Below are 27,138 nucleotides of genomic sequence, written 5' to 3' on the forward strand. Positions count from 1 at the left end.
TGACTACAGGTCTTGTGAGCTACCTACATCCAGGCACAATGGGAAAAGGACAGGCTACACACCCTCTCAGCCAAGAATCTTATATGTGTACGGCGGTTACCCGACGCTGTTCATTGGTTCATCCTGATGGATGCATGAACGATGGGTGGGGAATAACCACTATACAAGTCAAGGGAGGAGAGCACAGCAGGGTTTGTACACAGCCTAATATATGTTGTGAATTGGTGTAATTTCTAATATTTATCTTTTAGAATATATATTTATCCCTTAGTAACTCCATTTAGTTTCCATATATCTTTTGTCCATAATATAGTCTCATTGAGTAGTGTATTGATTGGATACACTATATATTTACTTTGCAATGTTTTAATGGGCCTATTTTCTACTTAAATTACTTTTATTTGTATACATTACATTTGTACAGTTTTCTATGACTAAGAAGCTGTTCTTCATTCTGTTGTTAATAATAAAAAATATATTGATAACAAAATAATACCAGAATATGATTGTTAAAGGATTAGCCTGCATTTCATGCCCCACAGGGTTAGGCTGAGATAGAAAAGGTGGCTTCCTTGATCACTTCAGAAGGAGGGGTGCAAAAAAAAAAAGCAAAAAATATAACTTATGCTGCTGCGGTAGGTTACAGCTCATGGAGACACAATTCAGTCTTTTCACTATAGATGTGAAAGTGCCTTGTCTCTGGGTAACATATGTCTCTGGCAAATGGCTCGATATGATTGGCTTGCTTTGAGAAGCCTAAACTTGCCTAGTTAATCAGCATTTCAAACGTTCAGGAAGAACAAAATAGAAAAAGAAAACAGATCTTTGTCATGACCTCATTTTTAGTCCAGTGAAAAATCACATAGGGATAAACCTTTTCTAGTGAACATCATTATATTGTCTATGAAGAAATTACATGAGCACAATGTTTCTGATATCTTCTCTATTATAATAGCTTTGCCTCCTGAAAGATTTTTGTTGCACATAGGCTGGGTCTTCATGGACTGTTTCCGCTTCTCGAAGCTTTAAAACACCTGAATTTCAAAAATGCGTTTTTAAATCCTCAGGTTAAATGCTGGGGAAACACTTCGTGTAGACCCAGCCTTAAAGAGTTTCTTTTTAGCAGCTTGCCTTTTTAATTTTGTTGCTTGACTGAAAATGTATTATTAGTGGAAATTGCATAGCTTATTACTTTCCAGCAGTTAGGATAATGTTTTCATTGGTCACTAAAAGCTGAAGTCCAAGCAGATATAAAACTCACAAATTAATCTAGTATTTGTTAAAAACCAGTAAATGTATTTTTCAAAACTTGTTGCAAGCTTTTGCAATACAGTTTTGGCTGATGCACATATAAATGCCTTGTTGTGGAATTTTAAAGATGGCATTTTCATTTCAAATGAATGATCTAAGTATAGCTGTTAGTAGAGAAGCATGCTTTTATTTTGATATATACTTATTTTTGATAAATTTAACTAAGAACAGGTGACTATTTATTTTTTCTATAATAACAGGTATTGGCCTTGGCGTTCTGGTTCGGGAATATGGAAAGCTTTCCAACTTGGACAAAATTTATTTCGCTTTTCCTGGAGAAATTTTGATGCGGATGTTAAAACTCATCATTTTACCATTGATAGTATCCAGCATGATCACAGGTATACTTTAAACGTTTCTGCAAATTGTTCTTTCATTCATTTTAAGTAATAAGGTCTGTTTGCAACTACAGACAATCCTGGTGACATATTGTATAGATAGCCCCAAAAGTGGTTCTTCCCTATGTTTCTTTTGCCAACCCCTAGTTTTCAAAAAAAAAAAAGGAAAGGAAAGAGATTGTTTTTCTTGGCAAATGTGATATATTTGATTGTCTTATTAGGTAGTATTAGGTGCACAGCAAACTAGATATAGTTCATCTGTTTAAAAATATAAATTATTCAAAAACTCCACTGGAAGTGGGAAAAGTATCACAACAGATTTGTGGGATTTGATACTCAGAAGCGCTAGGCAGAATTCACCTGCTTCAAGTTAATCATTAGATGGCCCACAGCAAGTGGGAAAGGTGCTATAAAAATTAGTGGAGAGGAGGAGTCTTAAGTTCCTACACTTTTCACTATATTGGCTTTGTCAGGGAAAGTGAAGACCAGTGATATTGATGTATCCAGTGTTGAATGAAGGTCATAGAGGTTGGAAGATTTAGAGGTTAGAAAAATGTCAGAGAAGCAATGTTAAGGATGGGCAGAGGTTAGGGGTTTGAAGCTCTCTGTTATCATGCATAACAGAAATTCTATTCTTGATCTTGTTATGATTTTCCCACAATTCTATTGTGATATTTTCCCACTTCCAGAGGACCTAATAATTAATTTGTGTTTAAACTATGTTTAGTTTTCTGTGCACTCTAAGAACCTAATAAGAGAATCATATATATCTCATTTACTAAGAAAACATAAATACAACTTTATCCTCCTTTGTTTCCTTTTTGCTGATCCTGGTGAGATGTAAATTGCAGAAACCCCGAGATGTAAAGGTGAACTAAAGGTTTTTCATGCTAAAGTTTCAAGGTAAAGTTAAAAATAAATAATGGCTCTAAAATTATTCCATCCATTCTAACAATACCTAATATGTACCCATGTAAAAGCACATATGAAGTGATAGGTATTGAACACCTAATGCCTTCTCTGCAGGCTCTACTGCTATTATTTTAAGATCCATCAGAACAGAATATGAAGCACTCATGGCCATGGATTGTGGGGAACGTTAACGTTATTGGCAGTCAAAGGGTTAAATTGAACCCCAACCCAAAACTTGTTTTTATGGTTTTAAACAGTAGAAAAGGGTTAGAACTCCTGCTTGGTTTTACTTCTTTTTGACACTGTGTTTTGATCTTAACCCTCAAATCGTGCCATGCCAAAAATCGATTACCATCACTTCTTTAAAAAAAATGCTACTAGCAAGACAGGAAATAAGCATAAATCTTCCAGATGCTTGAATACCAGTAGAATCTGAAAGCCAGTCCTTTCTAACCTATCCAAAACTAACAAATTAAGAAATCTGTGAAAGTTTTTTTATCCAGATCATTGTATATCTAATAGTTGTTAGTCACTTAAAACTGGAGTTATCCCAGGATTTATATTCCTACAATACAAAAACCTTAATCCATTTACCAAGGAATGTGACACTGCAAATGTTGATTGTCCAAGATCAGGAGGTGTGAAATTTGTTGAATCAGCCTGTTTTATGTGCATAATCCCATCCTAGGTGCCTGGAAGACTGCATAGGCATTTGTTCTTCAAATAACAAGACTGAAGGTATGTATTGTTGTCTACAAGCCAGGGTAGGGATGTTAAAACAGCATTTAAGTAGAAGACAGATGACAGTTGAAGATCCCTACCACTGTTCAGAGATGATTGTTCTAATTTGATATTGTTGGCCTCTTTTGTACCAGTTGACTACTATGTCCAAAATATACACATTATTGTCATGAAAGAATGATCCAAAAGGTGACAAATGAGAGTTCAGCAGAATATCCGACTGGGACAATGTATATAGGAAGTTTTTAATCAGAAGGGATGCCATGTTCCCACCTCCTGTAAAAGAGGAAATCCTATAGCTCTCCACCCTATAGGTCTTTTCCTGAAGCATACTGGGGTTGCTTTGTCTTCTTGATGTACAGATCTTTGGATTCCTCACTACAGGGCACTGCATGTAAACAAGTTAGTTCTCTTGTGTTTGCAGACTTCATGACACCAAGGATGAGATTAAATAAAGTAAAACAAAAAAAGGTGGTTCAACAAATTACATAATTCTAGGTCTCGGACAAGAAACTTTTGCTATGTCACATTTCATTGTAATTTGATTAGGCTGTTTGTGCTTTGTGAATATGAATGCCAGGGCATGTTCCTGCATAGGTAAAACTTGATGAAGTGGCTTGGAAAGCTGTGAAACATCTGAAACATTACAAGAACAAGTTGAATGTGACTATCTTTTACTAGATACAAAAAAGTAATGACTGAACGCAGTCAAATGTAAAACAGTGAGTAGTTTCTCTATAAGTTCCCATACTCTTCTGAAAACCAACTGCCATTTAAAATTAATTCTACAGAGAGCAAGTATAGCTAGAAAAATAATGCAGAGAGCATAAGCAAATGATGCATGCTAAAATGTGAGCAAGATGTTTAGGCACCACAAGCAGTGCAGGTACAGTTCAGGGATTACAAGCAGAGGCAGATCAAATACATTATGACCACATTTGCATTTTTCATTCCTAAACCAGTGATAGATCCAAATGAACTTTTTACATATCAGTGGAACTCAGGGTGAATGTTAAGTATTTATCTTCCTGCAGTACATATTTACATGATAAAAGTCAATGACCCCTACATATCAATACTTGTTGGAAGCTTACCATATACTGTACTTTCCTTTACAGCAACATAAATACTGCTGTAACGTGAAAGGTCACAAAGCAATAAATGAGAACTTGGAGCATAATCTTTCACCTTATCAACAATGTGAATCCTCAGCTATCATACAATGGAAAAATACTGATTAGTTCACCCAGTATTAAATAAAAGCCTAACCTTGAGTTGGAAGAGCTTAATACTACTGTAACACATATCTTCCTGCACAAGCTTTTTGATAAGATATGCTGGCAGACATGTATTTATTAACTTCCTTATGTAATCTGGCCTTGCTCTTAATTGTTGCCCTGGCTATTATAGATATATAGATATTTTTTGTAATGTGCTTATTTTTATGTCCCTGTGTAATCAAATAAAGATAAGCAAAAAAAAAGGAGTAGATGTTTCAGATGGTGCACCTGATTTATCCATCGAAATGTGTTTTGTCCGTTCTTCATGAAAATTAAGAAAACCAACACCTAAAATCTGTGTTATCCATTTGGGTTAGTTGCTGTTTGCACTTAAATTTTTTTAACATTTTATTTTGTTATGAGTAGAGTAATCTTGTTACCCTAAGAGGTACAGATTTAACCAGTCCATTTACCAATTTTTCCTGAATTGTGTGAACCTGAAGACATTAAAAAATGAACGCTTCAGGGTTCACATGTACCAATGACTGGCTTAGCTGACACCATATCCCCAGTTTGCATTAGTGGTATGTATCAGTTGCTATATCTTTACTGTTGTTGTAGCAAGAAAGTTAAAAAATTGAAATTAAAAATTAAATAAAAAAAAAATATATGGCCACCCATGAACCCATGACCATACATTCATGCAGTAAGGACACAAATATGTTTAAAAGCATGTGCGTGAGTGTGATACATTAGGCATTTACAAACAGAGGCAGAAGAGAAATAAGTTTATCATTTACTGTAGGTTGTATACTAAAGTGATTGTTTTTTTATTTGCTGATGTAGATGTTTTATCCCAATTTTGATTATTTTCATTTTTCACAGCTTAACAAGCACACAATTTTGAAACCAGATACATTTGGTGTTTAATAAGTAATCAGACAGTAGTCCTATTTACACAAATTTCATAAGTATTTGTGCAAATAAGACTTCCGTTTTTTTAATCATTTTTTTGTTAAATACTGGTAGTATGTTTATGTATTTAAAGAAGGAGAGGGTACACAACAAATTAAGAACATACAGAAATTTTGAGTACATGTAAGAAAAAACAGCCACAAACAACTTCACCGGTAGTTAAAAAAAAAAGAGGCCTGACCAACACAACAGTCACAGCAACAAAAATAAAAAAAAAAAACAAAGAGCTTTCTAGCTATACTTTTTAGGATAAAGATACATGCTCATTGTATATGGGATAAAGATTCTCTAGAACAAAAAAAGTTATACAGAACAGTACAAAGTGCCTTTTATCCTACAGGTCATCTGAAATCAAGACTTCAGGCATCTTTGCTAAATTTCCAACCCAATAATGTTCATTTTAGCAAATGTGTGAAAATTGGGCAATGAAAGTGTTGATAGGTTTGTCCACAGAAATGATTCTGAAAACACCATATGTTTCATATGTAATAAATCATCATTTTTTACATCAACAGGTGTAGCAGCCCTGGACTCCAGCGTATCTGGAAAAATTGGTCTTCGAGCTATTGTGTATTACTTCTGCACTACTGTCATAGCAGTTGTTCTAGGTAACTAGATTCTTTTGTTACATATGGGAACTTTGCTATATTTTTTTCTATATCTGCATTAAATAGGTGTACTGTGTGGGGTGTTCAGCATCAAAGCACACTTTTTAAAATACAGCTCCTGGTTGTATTTACTGTATGGTTTGCCCAGCATTGTGCACTATGTAATAATATTATATTATAAATATAATATAATATTCTTGGTTCTGCATCTTGTCCCTGAACTTGCACAGCCCACACTCCATTCTATTCAATGGAAAACTTGTCTTTAGTTGGCTTTCCTGTTGAAGTGAACCAAGTTCTGGCAGCACCTTTCCCAGGGGCCAGGTGGGACTGAGAAGATTTTAAAGATTTGTTGTGCAGTGCCAGATAAGAGACAGATGCAAGCATGCACACTTCCTGTTTTCCCGTTTTCTCAGACCAAACCTGAGAAAGCTGGTCCTAAAAACCTGAGGATATATTGGCAAGATGGACTTTTGAGGAGAAAGAGGATCTGGATCTAAAAAGCTGTAAATCAAGTTCTTTTTCTTTTTTGAGAAATTTTGGACTGAATCTGAATCTACATAAAACCGATATACTAAATAAAAAGCAAATACCATTAACAGTGTTATGAGAATTAATTTCAATTCATGCTTTAGACAATAGTTTTGTTTGTTTTTGATTGTTCTTACATTCATGAATTTAACATGTATGTTTGTACAGGAATTGTATTGGTGGTGAGCATCAAACCAGGGGTGTCTCAAAGCGCTGAAGATATTGACAGAACAGGGAGTACTCCAGAAGTAACTACAGTCGATGCACTACTTGATTTGCTCAGGTGAGTTAATAATTTTATTTTATGTTTAGATGCTATGTATTAGATGCTTTCCTGTCATCCTGTTCCTCATTTGTGTCCCATTGGGGAGATTTTTCTTTGCTTGCTGTTCCTTACTATATCAAGCAAATACTTTTTTGACCTATGTCCCTAAAAATGTGCCGTCATTGGTAAAAATGACTGCTTTTCTTCCCATTTCAATCCAGGGAGACACTCTTGATATTCCCAATCTCCCCTCCTACTGTGTGTTAATTCCTCCACCTACTAGATTGTAAGCTCCTTTCCTCCTGTGTCACTGTCTGTATTCATCTGTCATTTACAACACCTATTTAATGTACCGTGCTGCGTAATACGTTGGTGCTATATAAATCCTGTTTATTAATAATAATAATAATAATAATAATAATTATCAATGGTCACCAGAACAAATACAATAAATCTCCTCAACATGGATGCAGACAGCATTAAAACTCTGACAAAGGTTTAAATGTGTTACCACCCTATGCAAAACAAACAAATGTTGGCTTTAGATACACTTTTATTGGTTGCAGAGACTATTTAGTATGTATCGCTTTAAAATCTCAATATGTGAATATTAGTACACTCAAAAATTTTAAAGCTTGGTAGATGTCAGTAAAAGCAGTTTTGTATTTTATCTCCTGGGGACTATGGCTATGTACACATGTGCAATCATTGTTGTTGGAAAGGATCCTTCACGATCCTTTCCAACGACTAAGGACTGCACGATGCATGAACGAGTGTTGTACATACAGCACCGTTCTGCTCTATGGAAAGGGGAGAGGGAAAAAGACAGAATGGCACCCCGCTGTGCTATCTGCCCCTTCACTTTCATTAAGATCGTTCGTCATCCATGGATCCGCCGTTCCGGTGTTCGGACGATGGATGACGAGCGATGTACAAACGTAAGATTATCATCCGATATCGGCCCTGAGCCGATCATCGGACAAGAACAATTGCACATGTGTACGTAGCCTATGTTCTAAAGATCTACAAATTGGTTGTTTGTGTTTATTTCCTGACAGATGTAAGAATCTAGTGAGGTTTTTAGTTTGTTTGTTTCTACCATGAACTGATGTGCAAGCTTTGGGTGGACTGTCCCTTATTTATTAACATTTTTTTAAATCCGCGTTACAGGGTATCTTAGCAATAAGATCTTGATAATGCCGCTCCAGGAAAAAACACCAAAGATTTTGTTCCTGCTTGCTATTCCTAATAAAGGAAGATTTTTTTTTGTATCTTGGTGTGGTGTTCTGGTTGCTGGTAAAGTTAATTACTTTGGTGGAGACAAGCCAAGCCAGCACCTGAGATATGATTTTGGAGTGTTTGGTCTCACCTGGAGCAGCTATTTATTAATATCTTATGTTTTGATTTTACTTTTGTGAGCTGAATAGAACAAACAAAGGCACACCCTTGTTTATGTACTCTTTTACTAAAAAAAGACATTTATTATTTGTTTTGGAATAGCAACTATGTTTAGTTTGATCCTATCAGAACAAAAACAATATTTCCAGTAACTAATCAGTGACTGTTTATTGGCCCTGATTACTGTTGCTCAATTGCAACAAATACAGTATATGGATACTTGTCAGTTATATTGATCTATTCTTACTTAAATAAACATTTGACCTGAATTGATTTCTTCATACTACCTGCCACCAAATCAGCATTATAAGCAACCTACTGTTTTCAAACAATGGACATGTCTTACTATTTATATTTAAAGGTAATTTACATTCTAAACTTTAATATCTCTTAAACCCTACCTAAATAAAGACAATACTAAGTACAAAAGGATAAGAAATGTCCACCTTTCCTCCTCTTAAAATCCATGTCTTTAGGAGTGGTTGAAACGTGACCAAATACAGTATTCTTTCTCATGTGATCATAAGACCCTAACGCTGAAATCCTTTGACAGCCACCAGCATGTAGTTATGTGACTGGCACCAATGTGGACAATAATTTTAGGAATTCTGTGTAACAGTGACATACAGTTAGGTCCATAAATATTTGGACAGAGAATTTTTTCTAATTTTGGTTCTGTACATTACCAGAATTAATTTTACAGTAGTAGTAGTAGTTTCAATGTCACATACTGGGATTGTATGAATGGGAAAAATGCAGCGCAATTTAGCTTGTGTTTTTGGGTCATAGGTACCATGTCAGTTAGAGACATACTGTCTGCTCAAATCCAGCTAAATGCAGTCACATTGATTGGGAGGCAATTCATAATACAGATGGACAATGACCCAAAACATACAGCCAAAACAAGGTGTTTATTAAAGCAAAGAAGTGGAAAATTCTTGAACGGCCAAGTCAGTCCCCTGATCTGAACCCAATTGAGCATGCATTTCACTTGTTAAAGACTAAACTTCGGACCGAAAGGCCCACAAACAAACAGCAACTGAAAGACGCTGCAGTAATGGCCTGGCAGAGCATTAAAAAGGAGGAAACCCAGCATCTGGTGATGTCCATGAGTTCAAGACTACAGGCTGTCATTGCCAGCAAAGGGTTTTCATTAAAAGTATTAGAAATGAACATATATTTTGAGCTTTTTAATTTGTCCAATTACTTTTGAGCCCCTGAAATGAAGTGACTGTGTTAAAAAAAAAGGCTTTAGTTTCTCACACTTTTATGCAATCTTTTTGTTCAACCCACTGAATTAAAGCTGAAAGTCTGCAGTTCAACTGCATCAGAGTTGTTTCATTTAAAATTATTTGTGGTAATGTACAGAACGAAAATTAGAAAAAAGTTGTCTCTGTCCAAATATTTATAGACCTAACTGTATTTCTGACCACTTTGTACCCTTTATTGTCTTTCGATGGCAGATGAATATTTTTCCAATGGCTATTTAAATTTAATAGATCTCCTTTACAGTCAGATTTGATGGGGTGTGTTGATTATTGGTTTAGTGCATATGTGCCCGTGTACAAGGGCTTTTGTTCCTATAAAAGATGGCCAACTGCAGGTCAATTAGGCTGTGAACGAACTGACATGGTACCTATGACCCAAAAACACAAGCTAAATTGCGCTGCATTTTTCCCATTCATACAATCCCAGTATGTGACATTGAAACTACTACCTACATACTAGTACTGGGTGAATAACTATGCAGTACGGAAGCTGAAGACCAACATGATAGTCAAGCAACTAAACATGGCCTTTTTCTATATACAACTTTCCTCCTAATTTTTTTCTAGGGAGTAACGGTGAGAATAAATTAACCTAGTGTAGTCATAGACAAAACCCAACATATTGGGGCTGATTTATTAAAGCTTTAAAAGACTGGAGAAGATAAACTATCATAGGAGAACCTGGGTGAACCAACAAATCTGGAATGGATTTGGTCCAGGATTAAAAATATTTGACAATTAATAGCAAAAGGTTGGAAGAAAACCATTTCAGGGTTGCTGAATTACCCAAGTTCCCTCCTAATAGTCTAACTTCAGTCTGGAGAGATTTAATAAATCTGACTCATTGACATTTTTACTTAAAAAGTTCAGGCTGTAGGTAGGCCTAATGCTTTGAACATGGTTCATTCCATGTCATGCCCTGAATTAGAGCTAGGGAGCTATGTAGCCGCATTCCAAGTGGGATCGATTTTTGAGGTTTATGAAAAACAAATTTGTGCCAGAACTTTAAATGCTCAATATTGCTTAGTGTGCACATATTATATTTGTTACATATTTTGTGCTCTGTTACATGTATAAATATGGCTCTCCAAGTTTTGTATCAAAGTTTTCGTAATATAATTTACCTCAGCTTTATCTGGACATGACATTTGTAAATTACTATATTTGTTTACATTAACCTATTTTGCCATTTATCTGAATATCTCTAATACAAATAACTGAAAAGAAAATGTTTTCATAATATTGCGCAAGTAAATAGAATTAATTGGCATAAAAGCACTATAATTTTATGAAAAAAAATGATATTTTGTAATTGCAGTTGTACATAATGTCCATCTTAGATTGCGTTTACTTGGAATAACAGGAACATAGCACCATAAACCAGTGTATTCATTTACTATCTATGTGGATTTATCTATTTCTGAAAAGACTGTTATCTACAACATCAAGAGATAATACTAAACTTGATGACCTTAGCAGTTGATGAATAACAGGGAACTTTGTGATAATGAAATATGTAGTGTATCCCAAAGATAAAATTAAAGAGTAGAAAAGGGTAATAACCACCATATGCCATGTGATATGTCAGTTTACCCATCAGAATAGATATCAAAAGTTCAACTTGCAGTATAAAACTCTACATGAATTTTTTTAGAGGTCTAATGCTTATGTGATGCTACACATGAAAGAGAGAGAAAGACATAATCCAGTCCCTGTACAAAACGTTAATCAAACCTCACCAGCAATTCAGTTTTGGACACCAGTTCACAAAAAGGATATTGTGGAACTAGAAGGGCATATAAACTAATAGGAGGCATGGGGGACAAGAAAGATTAGCTGAACTGAATTGATGTTTCTTTGAGAAGAGCCATCAAAGGGGGATGTGATTACCCTGTGTAATATATAAACATATATAAATATATATATATATATATATATATATATATATATATATATATATACATATATACTGGAAAATGACTGTCTTCTCTGCTTTATTCTATTACTCTTCCTGTAGGAATATGTTCCCAGAAAACCTGGTCCAGGCATGCTTCCAACAGGTAAAATTACTTTCTTTATCTGCTTTCTTCCTTTGATATTTCCATGAGTGTAATTACTGGTTTTTAACCGTATACTTTAATTTAATGTACAATTGAACATACAAATATTATAGGATCAGCAATGAGCTTGGTATAAATTGTAAAAAAAAGTAGGCTTCTTCACCTATTTTACTGCCCCTTAAGTTTAGGGGCCCAATGCTAAATATTAATTTATTAGTGTACTTGTAAATCCATTAACACTTATATGTATAACTGAAACTAGAGTATATACTTATACAAGAAAAGATAGGAGCAGCACTCTGAGACAATCTGGCCCTGCTCAATGTGCTTAAAGTAAACATGCTGACAGTAGGGGAACAAGAGATTAGTGTACTCTTCTCCTTTACCATATAATCAGCATGCTTTGGTTTAGATTGGTATTCTTTACCAAGGTATGCTTATGGCACTGCAGTGGAAGATCTGATGAAGATTCAAAAAAACAGGTTGACAAATACTTCTGCTACTACATGGTCTACATCTGATGGTTGTAGCCAAAGCAGGTACCCCATGTAATTTGTTTATTAGGGTCAGCTGCACATATTTGTCCTAGACCCTCTCATTTTCTGTACAGCAGGGCTTCCACTGGCAGTGGGATAAATACACACAAGAGCCCAATTGTTCTCCATAGTCACCTTTAGGCACACTGCTTTTTGCTTTATTTATTTTACACTGGTCCAACAGGTTATAAATTATGGCTGATTTGTACTACCAGTAAATTAAGGCTCTAATCAAGGGGTACACTGGGGCCTATATTGGAACACATATGTTACTGTTTTGCAGCATTAAAATCAACTATTAGCTATTTTGATCTACGTATGACATTTTTTTTCAGTCTTTTTAATATAGTGGCAGAAGCAGGTATTAATATTAGTGCTGAGTGTGCATGTTGAAAGCCCATGAACCTGTGTACTGTTCACATACTTTTCTGTCTACAAACTAAGCTCCATATTTGTTGATTAAAATCCTAGATCTTGCCATTCACTAGCCTACAACAATGTTGATTCTCTTCACTCAAAAATCCTGCCTATAGACAGGTACATTCAGCACAAAGAAGGAATGATGAGGGGATTTTTGTCTCTACGTCACAATGACAACATATGTTAGCTATAATGAGCACTTCCTCTTATGCACTCCTATTCTTACTTATGTAAGGGTGGAGCATGGGAAGTGCCAACATAAATAAGGAAACAATGAGCTTTGACAATATTTTTTCTTTGGTGAAAGCTACAAGTATAATCTTGCAAAAATAAAGAATCAGCTGGATGGCATAGTACTGTTTTAGAGGTGAATTTAAACATTGTTCAGTGTATCAGCATAGTCTAAAATCACATTTGTATTACAGTACAAGACCAAGAGAGAAGAACTAAAACCGTCAAAGGATCCCGACAAGAACAGTACAAATGATAAGAATAACACTCTAGATCTGTTTGCAACAGAACAACAGGTGACATGCTAATCTAAAATTTTATTGGTTTTATATAATAAAACAGATGAAATTTACAGCTTTATAAATAAAATAGGCTCAGCGCTGGGAGAGCACACATACATCAGTTTATCATTTAAATTTGTGGTCAGTCTTTATTTAAAGTGTATGTTTGGGCATAATTATGTCCTTATTATATATATATATATAATGAGGATTTCAAGTATATCTGTGTAATACATACATACCCATGTTTTGCCTGTGTCTCCAACACAATAACTTTTAATCTTGCCAGAAATCCACCGATATTATTAATTTTCTGTTCGAGCGGACAACACAATGGGGTTGATTTACTGATGGAATGTAGGCTGTTTACATAGCAGAATGAATTATCTCCCTGCTAAAGTATATTTTATATAATCATGTAATCAACGTAAAATCTGGATTTTTAGATCTTCATATGTGTGATTGCGTATACTTTGCAAAGTAAATCTAGTTTAGCTCTCTGGACTACAGAACACCCTCTGTGTATAGAGAGTGGAGTCGGAGAGATTTGTAGTCATAACACACTCCCTGTTCCAGAGTGACAATGCTGCTCTTCCACAGGTACATTACAGTAAATGTGCATTGTCACCGTAAGACAGTCTTTTACTTTCAAGATTATAAGATAAAAAAACAAGGAAAAAAAAAAGACTGGAAATAGATAACTAATGCAGCCAGACCTTATCCTTACCAGACCTAAGAAATGGTAAGGTGAAATTGATTACTTTTTTGTTCTTGGGTTGTGATACACTTTTACACATGGTAAATTATATGATATTATTTACTTGTCTGTGCACTCACTTAAAACGTTTTGCTTGACAATAATAACGCATATGAACAAGTTTCAGTAAAAAAATCTGCTGTGAATTATACCTGTGTATATATTAAAATTCAGTGTGCATAATTTTAAATTCTTTTGATGTGTTCCATAGAACAAAACAAAGGAATACAAGCTTGTTGGCCTTTACACCGATGGAGTTAATGTCCTAGGTCTTATTGTCTTCTGCCTTGTATTTGGAATTGTCATTGGGAAAATGGGAGAAAAAGGTCAAGTTTTGGTGGATTTTTTCAATGCATTGAATGATGCAACAATGCAAATAGTTCAGATTATCATGTGGTAAGTGAGTATTGTTATTTATGATATGCAACAGAAGCAGGTGGAAACATCTTATGGTTGCTACTTTTGTTTCAGGCCAATAGAAGTAAATAGTAATGCACTAAATGTGGTTTTGCTTATAGCATTGTCCCTTTTCCTGCGCCATCCCTTATTTCAAGAGTAGCACAACAAACATAATATTGCAATAATTGTCTTGCTGTGCTTTTACTGCCTAATTCCTGCTTTCATTTTTTACTAAAAGAATTATCTAAAATGAAATGAAGGAAATTGCACTGACCTGCCATCTCACACTTGCTTTAGTACAGTAAAGCATATCTTTGTTTTATCTATGAGTGACATGACTGCCACAGATTTGGTATGTGGCCTTGTGCTCAGAGAGAGGGCTGCTGTAGTAGAGGGTCCACATGATTATTGTTTATGTATTGGCATATTGCATTCTGTTAAAATGAGTTCTTACTGTGTTTTCTATTATCAGTGTCATATCTATAGTCTTTTGTATATCTATAGTATTTTTGTAGTATAGTATCTATAGTATTTTGATATCTACTATCAAAATCTAAAGTTAAATATTTTAATGCTACTCTTTTATACATGCTAGGTATATGCCCCTTGGTATCTTGTTTTTAATTGCGGGGAAGATCATTGAAGTTAACGACTGGGAAATTTTCCGCAAGCTAGGACTTTACATGGCAACCGTAATCAGTGGGTATGTATCTCTATGAACATATGATGTTGTTTTGTGTTTTGGATTCATGCCAACCATGGACATCCTAGCCCACTGCACATTCTGCACATATTCTGCTCCATAGCACATTTCCCTGAATAGATTAAGTAAAATATTTATAGAAGTAGAAGAAGTAGAATATACTCAAAGTATTTATTGGCTACAAACTCTTAACTAACAAGTGTATCTCTTTTTTTCAGACTTGCCATCCATTCGATTATTATTTTGCCACTTATATATCTTGTGATAGTCCGAAAAAATCCTTTCAAATTTGCAATGGGCATGGCCCAGGCCCTACTGACAGCACTCATGATTTCATCTAGGTATGTATTATTTCTCTTTTACTTTTTCATAACATTTAAACGTTATGTGACAGCTTATATTGTATATTGCCTATAACTACTCATTCTGGTAACAAAATGAGGTCTCATCAAAATGCTACTGTTCATTCAGAAATTTTATGACGTGTATTCTTTACAAAACTGCCGAAGTTACAGTGGAGAAGGAATCAGCTTTGCAGGAAGGAAGCAGTACAAACTATGGTACATCTACTTTAGATATAATGCTTAGCAGGAAGGGAGGGGTTTAGTAGAAAATAAGGGGCTTAGCAAAAAGATAACTGCAGAACACCCATGGAATATAAGGTAAAATGTAATGTGAGAATTTTCTCCAGTATGGGAGCCAGAGTTTTTTTTTTTGCAAATTTCACATAAATGTGCTCTCCACAGCCAGTAGGGAAAAATGTGCCGGTCCAGCAATGAATGTATCAATGTAATTGCAAACTTGAGAGGTTTGGAAATATAGTTTCATAACAACTGTGCGAATTAGCTTGACAAATGGTAGGCAACTAGCAGGACTGGATGCCATATCAGGGTTTTATTGCAAAAAACAACAACAAAATCATCCCAAGAGGAAGGCTTAACGTCAGCCTGGGTAAAAATCAAACACACAAGCACTTATCTCCAGCTGTCCCGTGTCTATAATATGTCTATATGTCTCCAGCACAGTCACTCACACAGACCACCTGTCTGTGTCTCCAGCACATCCCTCTGACTGAGCTCCTGGCTCTATGTTATATCTCCACCCTCAGTGCTTCCTCATCAATTATTTCCCAGGTGAGAGTCCTCCACCTGCCCCTTTACACAGGAGAGGAATCCTGTGCAAATGTATCTGCTCTCTAGTACCTTTCATGCTGGTTGCCTACACAACATTAGGGAAGAATCAAAATCTGGTAAGAAATAGTGTTTGAGCCAGTGTGAACAAACTTGCTGTAACCTGCGTATAGCTCTAAATTTTTCTTTAATAAGAACCAGGTCACCTTTCATTTATTCTAAGATAAAGTGAGGGTGACCGATTTTCACGCTTGGATACTATACTTTTAATAGTAATACAAATGGTTCAAGCATGAATGAGTAGTGCCTCCATATGAAATGGCTTCTATTTTGGAAACTGTTATGTCTTGCTTAGACACTTGCTGTGGTGGAGACTGGAAATTTGTATGTGCTTTGTGAAGAAAATATTTTGCAGAGAACCCGAGAGATAAGAAACAGATATATGAGCTTGAAGGGGAGATGGAGAACTAAAGACTTATAGATTGTATTTAGAGTACCAAGGGAACATTTGGTAAAATCTTGGATCACCGATCTGGACAAATAACAGATAACTCAGGAAGAATAGCTATGGGAATTGGAAGTTTGAATAACATTATTGTGCATCTACAGATAATTATAAAAGATGCAATCAGAAATAAATCAGAAAGAAAAGAATCACCAATTTGTATAGTGAGATTACATTTTAACAATCACCTGTCTTCTAATTCATGGTATAACTAAACCTTAGATTATACCTGAGAGCCAAGTTACTGAACAGAGCATGCAAACTTTAGCATACTTTATTAAAGTTGTTCCATTGTGGTTTGACAGCTCAGCAACTTTACCTGTAACTTTCCGCTGCGCTGAAGAAAAGAACAGAGTGGATAAAAGGATCACAAGATTTGTTTTACCAGTAGGAGCTACAATTAACATGGATGGCACAGCTCTGTACGAGGCAGTGGCAGCAGTTTTCATTGCACAGTTAAATGACATGAATTTAGATGTTGGTCAGATTGTCACAATAAGGTAAGTACACTTACTGTAGCATTTCGTAATAGGCTATACCTGTATATATATAGCAGTGCAAGATTTAAAAGTAATAAAAGGACTTAAATGGTATTTAGAACCTGAGTTGCCGGCTGATCAAGTCAATACAATGGTTTTACTGCTAACTAGGCACTGATCTGCCACAAGCTTTCAGATTGGGATTGTCTGACTTTGCTCTAAAGCAGTGTTTCTCAACCGGGTTTTCATGGAACCCTAAAATTCCTCTAGAGGTTGCTAGGGGTTCCTTGAGCAAAAAGCAACCTGTACCTCCCAGATCAATTTAACTGACACCAAAGTCCTTTTTGGCTATCTGTAAGGGTGTAATTCCTCCCACTGGCCTGCAATGTAGGAGGGATTCTTCCCAATGACCACCACACTGATCTACTGTGCATTATGGATATAGTATATATAGGAAGGGCTCCCTGAAGTCCTGAAAGATTTTTCAAGGGTTTGGTAATAGGGTTGAGAAGCACTTCTCTAGTTTAATTTGCTTGCTTGTTATGGATCAGTGATTCAGAATATCATGAAGCAAATCAACTATTATTTTATTTAATGTTTTACTTTGTACAAAGGTATTTACCCCTCATTCAGCCCCTCATCCTAATCCAACCTTCCTCCATGTGTGTCTAACCAGTACAGATATCAGATGGCCCTCTTCAGGCTGCTGCAGAGCTTGACTCCTCGAGTTCACATAGCTTAGCTTGACTTGGTATTTGTGTTAAGGTGTTCATTCATGGAGGTCTTCAAGGGGTTAGAGACTGCACTTGAGGTTTGTTGGGTTATATGTTGGCCTTGGATCTTTTTATTTTATATTAAACCATTAGTATTTAGGAAAAAAAACTATAAGCCTAGTGACCAAGGTAAGATCATTGTAGGGCTTCTGATTTTGTAGCTTTCAGTAATCCAGTTACTGAGATCAGTATAACTAAAGTACAAAACCATGTAAATTTCTTCCATAGTACTTATACTTTACTTATAGAGGTACATGCATGCATGTGATAAATAACTATGAGGGCAGGCCATACTGGACCCAGTACCAGGTAATGACGGGCCTGCAGCAGTTGCCTCTTTTTCTGTGCATGTGAGTTATTCTTTCCATCAGAAACTAAAAGTAAACATTTGAAAATAATGACAATGTAATAAACACATACAGAGAACCATGAATATTACATTGAGCTACAGCTACAGACTGAACCTTTCTAATAAAGCCTACTATTTATAATATACTTCTGTTGCCTGTTGTGTTTGCATTATATACAATAGAGAAATGTAATTAAATAGTTCACACAAAAGAGTTCAAGAAATTATAATGCTAAATAAAAATGTAAAATGTGGCAGGATTTATATTTAAATTCTTATTATTGTTTTTCTCATACTTTGCAGTGTAACGGCAACAGCAGCCAGTGTGGGAGCTGCGGGAGTACCTCAGGCTGGCCTGGTTACCATGGTGATCGTTCTGAGCGCCGTGGGTCTTCCAGCTGAAGATGTCACTCTTATAATAGCTGTTGACTGGCTTTTGTAAGTTGTCCTTGTGTGGGAAAATGTTTTCATATCATATGCTGAATTTACATTGTGTGCTTTGAAAAGGTTCTATCTACGTGTCTGCATATATGCTTTCCATACATATTTAATATAGTATAACATGTCATGCAAACTTTATGTAGCAAATCTGTAGTTATACTACCTTGACCTTGCCATCACATCCTATTCACAACCCTTCCTCAAAGAATTGCTGCTGTGGCACCCTTCTGGTGCTGGTATGTGACCTGCAAGAGCGATATCATCATAAGAGAAGAATGTAATATCAGAAGGTTGAATTCTTTTAGGAGTATATATTTCATCCCATTTTTTAATTAACGTAATTGTTACCAAGAGACCCAGCAATGTACATTCCAACAATTCCAGTTACGTTTTCTAAGTCTGCCGATATATATCAGCCTGAATATGTAACATAATAGGAAACATTTACTGCCTATCAGCTAAAGGGAAACAGGATTTCATATATATATATATATATATATATATATATATATATATATATATATGGATATATGGATATAAAATCCTGTACAGATCCAGTAAAGCAAAAAATGGACCAAAAGGGAGATCACAATTGCCCTCAGCAATCTACATTCAACTTACATTCATGCACAGGGTGCAATCCCAAAACAAAGGCTCCCTTTATTTTTCTCTGTACCAGCTCACAGGGCTATACTTTTTTATTAGGGACTAAAGGGACTTTCAAATAACTTAATCTAATAAATACCTTAACAATGATTGATAGAGAAAATATTAGTAGCAACTACATGCACAACATTAGATTTATTAAAGATAGACTATTTTTCTGGATATCTATTTTAATAGATTGCCTAATTTAAATGCCTTTTTAGCTTCAAAAACTATATCTAATAATTAACAGATCCTATTAATATTATTAACAGCTCCCTGGTATTGTAATACACTTTTCTGAGAGCAGGGTCCATCGACTTATCTAACCATAGTAGTGTGGAAGATTTTATAATAAGTCATTTGTCTTTCACATTATGCAACTTGCTTAAATATCAAAGTGTATACAGGACATCTCTCTAATAAATGCACATTTTTATATTTCTTGAAAGTACAGAAAAGACCTGTTAATCAGCCATAATTCTAGTATGTTGCTAACTTCTAATATGATCTGACATTATAGTGCCTCTGCAGAAGTGAATTCCCAAGTAGTGTTATTATGTGTGCACAGGTATTATCCATTTAATTGCACATTAATATTACTTTTTACACAGCATTAATGTTACTTAGAAGTAGCCATGATCTAGTCTTTGAGCATTTTTTGCAATTTCTAGACCATTTAACAATGTACTTTAAATGCATGTATTTAAATATTCGTAGCCAGCAATGAACCTCATGCACTTGAAGGGTGTTTTTGCATTACCTGTAGAGTTAAAAGTCCCCTCTTGAAATGTATCACAATGGAATTTAAAGATTTTGCAGAATACAATTTGTATTTTTTAATGACTGCAGTTGGCCCTTCTTCTGTTAATGGACCAGCAGTTTAAGCCAAGCAACATTACGTGCACCTTCATTCAAAGTTTTAAAGTCACATCTTACTGACTACAGGATAAACCTGCCTAAAAATAGTTTTAGCTCCTGACATTTATCCTTTGGATAGGGACAGTGTACACATGTATTCCCTACTGTATTATTCATCTTGTTTCTGTTTAGTGAAATATACATTACACATAGCTAGTTTAGAATGTTTGTATTCATTAAAATGGGTGCGGTAAATTCTCAATAATCCCAATAGAAAAAAAGTAATGCCAAAAAAGATGGAGGACACATCAGTCAGATTTCATGTCATTTTCTTGCATACGTAAAAATGACATCAAACATGATCTTTTGGATCAACACACCTTCCCTTTTCTAATATTTGTACAAAAGGCTCATATAATCCTTATCTCAAGATGGTATTTATTGCCCTGTCACATTTAATCAGTTGCTAGGAATCTCTGAGTTTATCTTCATTATCATACCTTATTCTGCTATGCAATAAAGGAAGACTATAGTACATTTTGTAAGGTACAAATTTAAAGTGATCTGTATAAGACTGTAGGTTCACCAGAGGTAGTTATCAGTGCCCTCTATGAGACAGATAATAATTGGACTGGTCTGACTAGTTTGCATGCCTACAGCGTTTCCAAAACAGGTGGAAAGCAGAACCACAATAAAACTAGAGCTTCTTTGATATTGGCATGTCTCATTTAACTGTAGCCATCTGATTAACAGCTGTCTTCATAATCTAGGTTTTATATGTCTTTTATAAAAAGATTGATGATTAAATGGGTGGCATTATCTTATCTATAAATTCAATTGCCCCAATGATATTACTTATGTAACCCAGGACCCAAACATTTATAACATGCATTAATTATGGTACCCTCACAGTTTTATATATTAATTCTTAAGTGGAACTTAACTTCCACAGTTTTGTGATTTAGGCAAGTAGTTTTTCAGGTGGGCACAGGCAATGTCCCTTCTGCAATAACTGCACTTACCTGCTAAATTTTTCAGGACTGTACATGCACAGTTTAGAATTGGTTGCCAGGAAAACCTGGCAATCCTGACTTCCCTTGCTTGTGCCGGGGGTGAATGTACTCCCGTGCGCTTGTGGATGGAACGGATAGAGAAGTAGTAATCAAGGATGCTTTATGTTGACTTATCAAAATGTGAAGAAGAGATTGTAACAGGACTTATTTTGTACTTTTTTTTCTCTAGGGATCGATTTAGGACCATGGTAAATGTTCTTGGTGATGCTTATGGAACTGGAATAGTTGAGAAGCTCTCTAAGAAAGAATTGGAACAAATGGATGTCTCATCACAAGTGAACATTGCCAATCCCTTTGCCATTGATCAAGGTATACTACCAAATGAAGACGAAGATAATGAAGGGAAGAAGTCCTATGTGAATGGAGGATTTGCTGTAGATAAGTCAGATGCCATATCTTTCACCCAGACATCACAGTTCTGAAAACATCAGAAATATGTGCTGTGGGACTCCAAGGAACATTGAATTGATTCATATATACAGACAAGTTGAGATTTTTTTCAACATTGAGACTGACTTTTTTTGGCTCAGTGTGAGCAAGTTAAGCATAAAGGAGAGTTTAAAATATTTCACTTTTATAATACTGTCTTATGGTATCTAAATACCAATATTTGGAATGTATTATCAGACTTAGCATGTTCATTGCCTGGATTTTCCTTTTCTGGCCATTAATGTGAATCTTTGATAAGCTCTTTTGAAGCACAGCAACACTTTACTGGGCTTATTCAATAAGGCAAAGAGCAAAGTGGAATGTGCAGTAACCCATAGCAAGCAGTCATAATATTTCTTGTATTGATTGTACAAAAATAAAATGAAATCTGCTTGGATCATATGGATTATTTGCAATTTTACCCAGCTATGTGCCCTATTTACCTTGAAAAGCCTGCATGTTCTCTCCACTTGATTAAAGGACCATTAAACTTGAAATGTAAGTTGCCTTATATAAAAGTAGTTGGTATTAATATTTACTTGCATTGGTAAGGTAAGCATTTGAAGAGTTTGAGAGCCACAGGTAACAGAGTCATTTTTTTTGAATGGGAAGTATTATTAGGATCTGTGCTGCCAGATATTGGGTTGCTATCAATAGGCAAATACAGCGTGCTCGGTTTAAGCTTCTTAGATGGTTTAGTAATGATTGCCAGGTGTAGATGGACTTCTCCTGGGCTGTTTTTGATGTGCTGCTTTTGCATTTTCATAGACTTGTATGGCGAGAGAAGAAGTTCTGATATAACAAAAGCCTGTGACAAAGGCTCTTTAGTCAGGACCTGTTGTCACAACAGAGGTTCATTTTTAAAGCCTACAATGACTTCTAACTGAAAGCAGTGATTTGCAGTTAGCAGTAAAAGAATTATCTGCAGTGTTAGAGATGCTGTTGAATCATGTATTTGTTATACAGTATAATATTTGTATTGGATCATATTTCATGGCTTAGTGGTCCTATGAACAAAACATATATTGTAAATGACTGTGTACAGCAGGTAATATCTGTATATTGTGCCAAATCTATTTCCAAGAACCTAACATTTTCCTTGTTATTGTCAAAACATAAGAGATTCACTTTTTCTAGTCTTCCGAGGACTTCTGCATAGTAAGATAATGTTTCAGCTTGCCTTAGTTTTGGACTCATGCAATAAAGGATATGTATCATGCAAAGCTATTTACGAAGCATGTAAGCATTGATAACATTGCAAAGCATGCCATTTTGGTAGCCAAAGGGTTAGAAGGCTTTAGTATTTTTTGAGGGGCAGTGTTCTCTTCCGTGTGTCATTCTTTGTCTTTAACAAGAGCCCACAATAGACATAATTTTCATACAAAATAAAATCTAATTGATACTGAGAATTGAGTACTTTCAAAATCTAATAAATAATCCAAACATCTTTGCTCATTATAAGCAATAGACAACTTGTGTGAAATAGAACACTGAATAATTTAATATATCTCAGTTGAAGACATACATATTTAATCTTGTCTATGAATTGCCACTTTGGGTCTCAGTTGACCACTGCCCATGTTTCATATAAAGAACTTTGATTGTGGTAAACTGTATAACATTGTATGATTTTTTTAATGAAAGATTTCAATTTGTGTGATTTCAATAGCTGGTCTATTCCATTAGGGTAGTAAAGTTTTTTCATATATGTTTTATGCTGGTCATAGACAGGTTAACTGGCAATTACAAATGATAGTTTCTGAAAAATGTGTCAGTAAGGATAAGAAATGGAAGTAAATCAATTGCATTAGGATGAAACACCAGCTAAACTTTCTGGGCCCCCATTGGGGAAATTCCCTTTTATTTTGTTCCCTTTTGATAGGTAGGGAAGGCATAGATATGAGGGAAATATCAGTGGTTCAGGGGTTCAAACATTAAAAAAAAGCATGTCTTACAGTAGTAAAAGGAGAAATGATCGATGGGAACAGAGAAAACAGTAAAAACCTAACAGGGCTTTTAAACCGTTCCTCAGTCTATATCCTTTAACCCTTCCCCAGTCTAATAATAAAAAGTTATGACTTTAGTCTCACTTTAAATAATTATAAAATAACAGCTTATACATCAGTATAGTATTATTTTTCAATTAAGTTTACTCATCAAAGCAGAGAACTACATCTGGTCAACTAACCACAAAAATAAGTGCGTCTTAAGTGAAAAATTCAATATTGGTTGAGATTTTGGCCACCATTATGAGAGTTCTCATTTGATTTCAAGCATTTAAACTGTATCTTCACCTACAATCTTTTTCTAGATTTTAATAGAGAGGGAGATAGTTGTGAAACATTTGTTGCTGTTTAGGAAGATTTACCTTACTTCCTGTTTAAGTGAAAATGTTATCACCAGGAAGAAAATAAAAGGAAAATCTGCAACACAGAAAGCAATAGCCAGGTAGAGTAGGGTTCAGTCAATCCAGCCATCAGATGATGACAGCTGTCATCGTTCAGCAGCCTACTATACCTTTCAATGACAGGTAAAGTAATGTTAACTTATAATTTGAATTTCTTATATGCTGGGTTCCAATTCAAAGTCATTAAAGCTCTGTTCCAAACATAATTAATTCTTATAGGAACTATCCAACCTTCAGTAGTTCTATGTCTTCCTTACTCCATCCAAGACTAAATGAAAAAGTTGGAGGTACATTTCAATATAAACCAGACAGACCTTTAAGCTACCAAACTGGGTAAAAAATAATTAAATCATTATATATGTTTTCAATGCTGATTTGTTTTATTTGAATCTAGATTGTTTTATGTATGGTATTCTTAGCTTAACAGTTGGATGTCAACGGGAATTTGCAAATCTAAGGGAAACTCTATCCTTCAGTAAATACTCGCTGCACTTTATAAGCAAGATATTGAATTTTAACCAAGATTTTCAGCATGTTTTCTGACTTGAAAATGGCGTGTGGTATAGAATAAAATGTGGAGACAAAATAAAAGCATTCAATTTCTCTATTTTATTAACAGTCACTGTGAAATACACTGTGTCAAAAAAGGATTACAGCCTTGAGATAACAACAAAGCACTTATACCAACACTGAAAAGATATAACAACCTCAGATACAGAAAGTATTCACTTCTGTGCTGATCTGCCCCAGCAATCTCTATGAATGTAGCTTTGGAGCCACCTTGTGCTTCAGATCAGTCATTTCCAATGTGACAATTTGGGCACAGACACTCTGTGCCTTTTCTGATTTTTAAAAACTAACCACTGTAATACTTTACTATGTAAAGCCCAAAAAATGCATTTTAGCAAATTCCAAAATCTTGCATTTTTAACAACCTTAAGTTAGCCAAAAAGTACATTTCTGCATTATTTAATGGCTAACACAGTACAAGACTATAATGCTAATGAAATTTATTGTAAGCAGAAAGTATCCAAGTTTATTTCCATACAAGTAATCAAAATGTTGTAGCTAGTCTTGTATGTATTGGATTGAATAATGTAAATCAAACAAAGATGAGATATTTTGATACCCAGTAATTAGAAGCTGCATGATGAGACACTAAATGCTAAATAGTTGTGGAATCTTTCCAGTGTTGAATGGGGCAGTGCCCCTCCCAGGACCAGACTGAGATAACATTAAATAGCTGTATACAAGAATGAATACGTATCAAGCTTTTTAAGCAATCTTTTATAGAAGTGTGCCTACATATCAATATGTGAATAGCTCAATAATTTAATACAGTAAAAGCTTTCACAGGGTAAAAATGACAATGTTCAACTTCTCTAAAAAATACCATCAAGTAAATTAACCCGTATTCAAAAATTAAAAATGCCTCAACCATTAAAGTGATAAGTATATAGCGATTGCTATTTCAGTGTGGTTCTGAAGCTTTAAATCATGTGCCAAAAATAGTTGCCTCTAAATTTACTCTTTTGAGTAAATAGATACTATGTTTTATTAAATATGTCATATCTTTGAACTGTACATGTGTAATATAAATCTACAATATGATATATCCTAATAAAATTAATAAAATGTGATCAGTTGCATAAATGAAAAATGTATTTGTGTTGTAAATTTTTGCTTACATTATGCTAGACACTGACACTAACACTAAGCTAGCAATGGAGGCTAAATACTGTGGTACATTCCTTCTAGGAAATGCATTTATCAGACCTTTCACCTCCTAAAAATTATCACAGCAGTTAAGCATTCTATTCCTCACTCAGCTACAGCTGACTGCCTAATAAACAGTGAGCTTTAGTGAGGAAAAGAAGAAAAGGTACAATATACATACCTGTGCAGCTCTGAAAGTCGATATATATATATATTTATATAAGTATATATATATATATATAAGTCTTCTTGGCACGTCACCCAATCTCGCACTGCGCAGGTGCGAGATCCGGTGATGTAGCCCGCTGTAAAGGGGAGGAAAAAAGAGCCGATCTCACTGGGCTTGTGTGGGCTCAGCATCTCTTTCCCTTAATCCAGGATCTCAGGCATGCACAGGAGGAGCACCCAGAGCCCCCCGGGATGAATGATGCAGTTATTCTGGGAAGCTCTGCACCAAGGCAATCAAGACAGAAAGGAGAGGTGCTGCACCCTTTTCTTAAAAAAAAGGCTGTTGCACCTAATTAAAAATAAATAACATTTTCTCTTTACATATAAAGGTAACCATAAAGATAGTATAAAGTTACAAAGTTAAAAGTTTATTAAACCCACTGAGAAGGCCTTCAATTGGATGGATTGGGGGATTTGAACCTTACCCTTAGTGTATAGGACTGGGAAATCAAATTCTCTCTTTGATCAGGTCACTATCTTCGAGCCTCTCTGCTAATGTGGCCTTTTCCTTGTATTTCTCTGTTATAAATGGTACGCGACAGCGCTGTCCCCTAATCTTCCTCCTCACCATAGTAAAGGAGCTTTTCTTCTACTGAACATCTTTCCTTCAATTCTCTGATGTACCTAATCTTTGGAAACTCCCTTTTTTCTCCTGCGAGCCCAACATGTTGATGCTTTACCTTGCACTTATTACCCCCTTCCACAGGGACACTTTTGTTTTTGTGTTTTTTAGAGAAATGTGAGCAGGAACTGGGTCTAACACTGTCCAAGTGCAAACAAAGATTCTGTACCTGACACACAAATACTCCATATGCAATACCTTCCATGAAGTGGGCTACAAATTGGTCTCTCAATAGTATAGGACCCCTATGGTCTTGCACAGGAGTTTTCCAAAGTTGCATAACACCTGTTGGTAGTGTGGGAAGACTCAGGGTTCATTTTCACACATATTTAGGAGTGCTTGGGCATTCAGGTCTTCTGGAGGCGGGTTTGGTCCCTCTCACCGAGGGTCACAGAATGTATTCTTCCAGATGATCTGTTGTTATTCCTGTTGCACAACAATACCATACTGATAAACAAACGCATAAAATAATAATTGATTTACATTTATGCCGCAAGGATATTCTCCAATACTGGAAAAATACTAC

The 27,138-nt window shown here is 35.3% G+C and overlaps 1 protein-coding gene across 1 annotated transcript; it reads left to right on the top strand.

The window, feature by feature from the left end:
- Positions 1-1,515: 1,515 nt before the first annotated feature.
- Positions 1,516-25,706, top strand: SLC1A1 (solute carrier family 1 member 1). Its single transcript, XM_072404215.1, has 11 exons — positions 1,516-1,652; positions 6,013-6,105; positions 6,805-6,919; positions 11,585-11,627; positions 13,009-13,110; positions 14,064-14,248; positions 14,847-14,954; positions 15,173-15,295; positions 16,895-17,089; positions 18,494-18,628; positions 21,380-25,706. The coding sequence occupies exons 1-11, from the start codon at positions 1,598-1,600 to the stop codon at positions 21,630-21,632; spliced, it is 1,407 nt and encodes a 468-aa protein (XP_072260316.1). The 5' UTR covers positions 1,516-1,597; the 3' UTR covers positions 21,633-25,706.
- Positions 25,707-27,138: the final 1,432 nt, after the last annotated feature.

The sequence above is a fragment of the Pyxicephalus adspersus genome, chromosome 3, assembly GCF_032062135.1.
Source record: "Pyxicephalus adspersus chromosome 3, UCB_Pads_2.0, whole genome shotgun sequence".
Classification (NCBI taxonomy): Eukaryota; Metazoa; Chordata; class Amphibia; order Anura; family Pyxicephalidae; genus Pyxicephalus; species Pyxicephalus adspersus.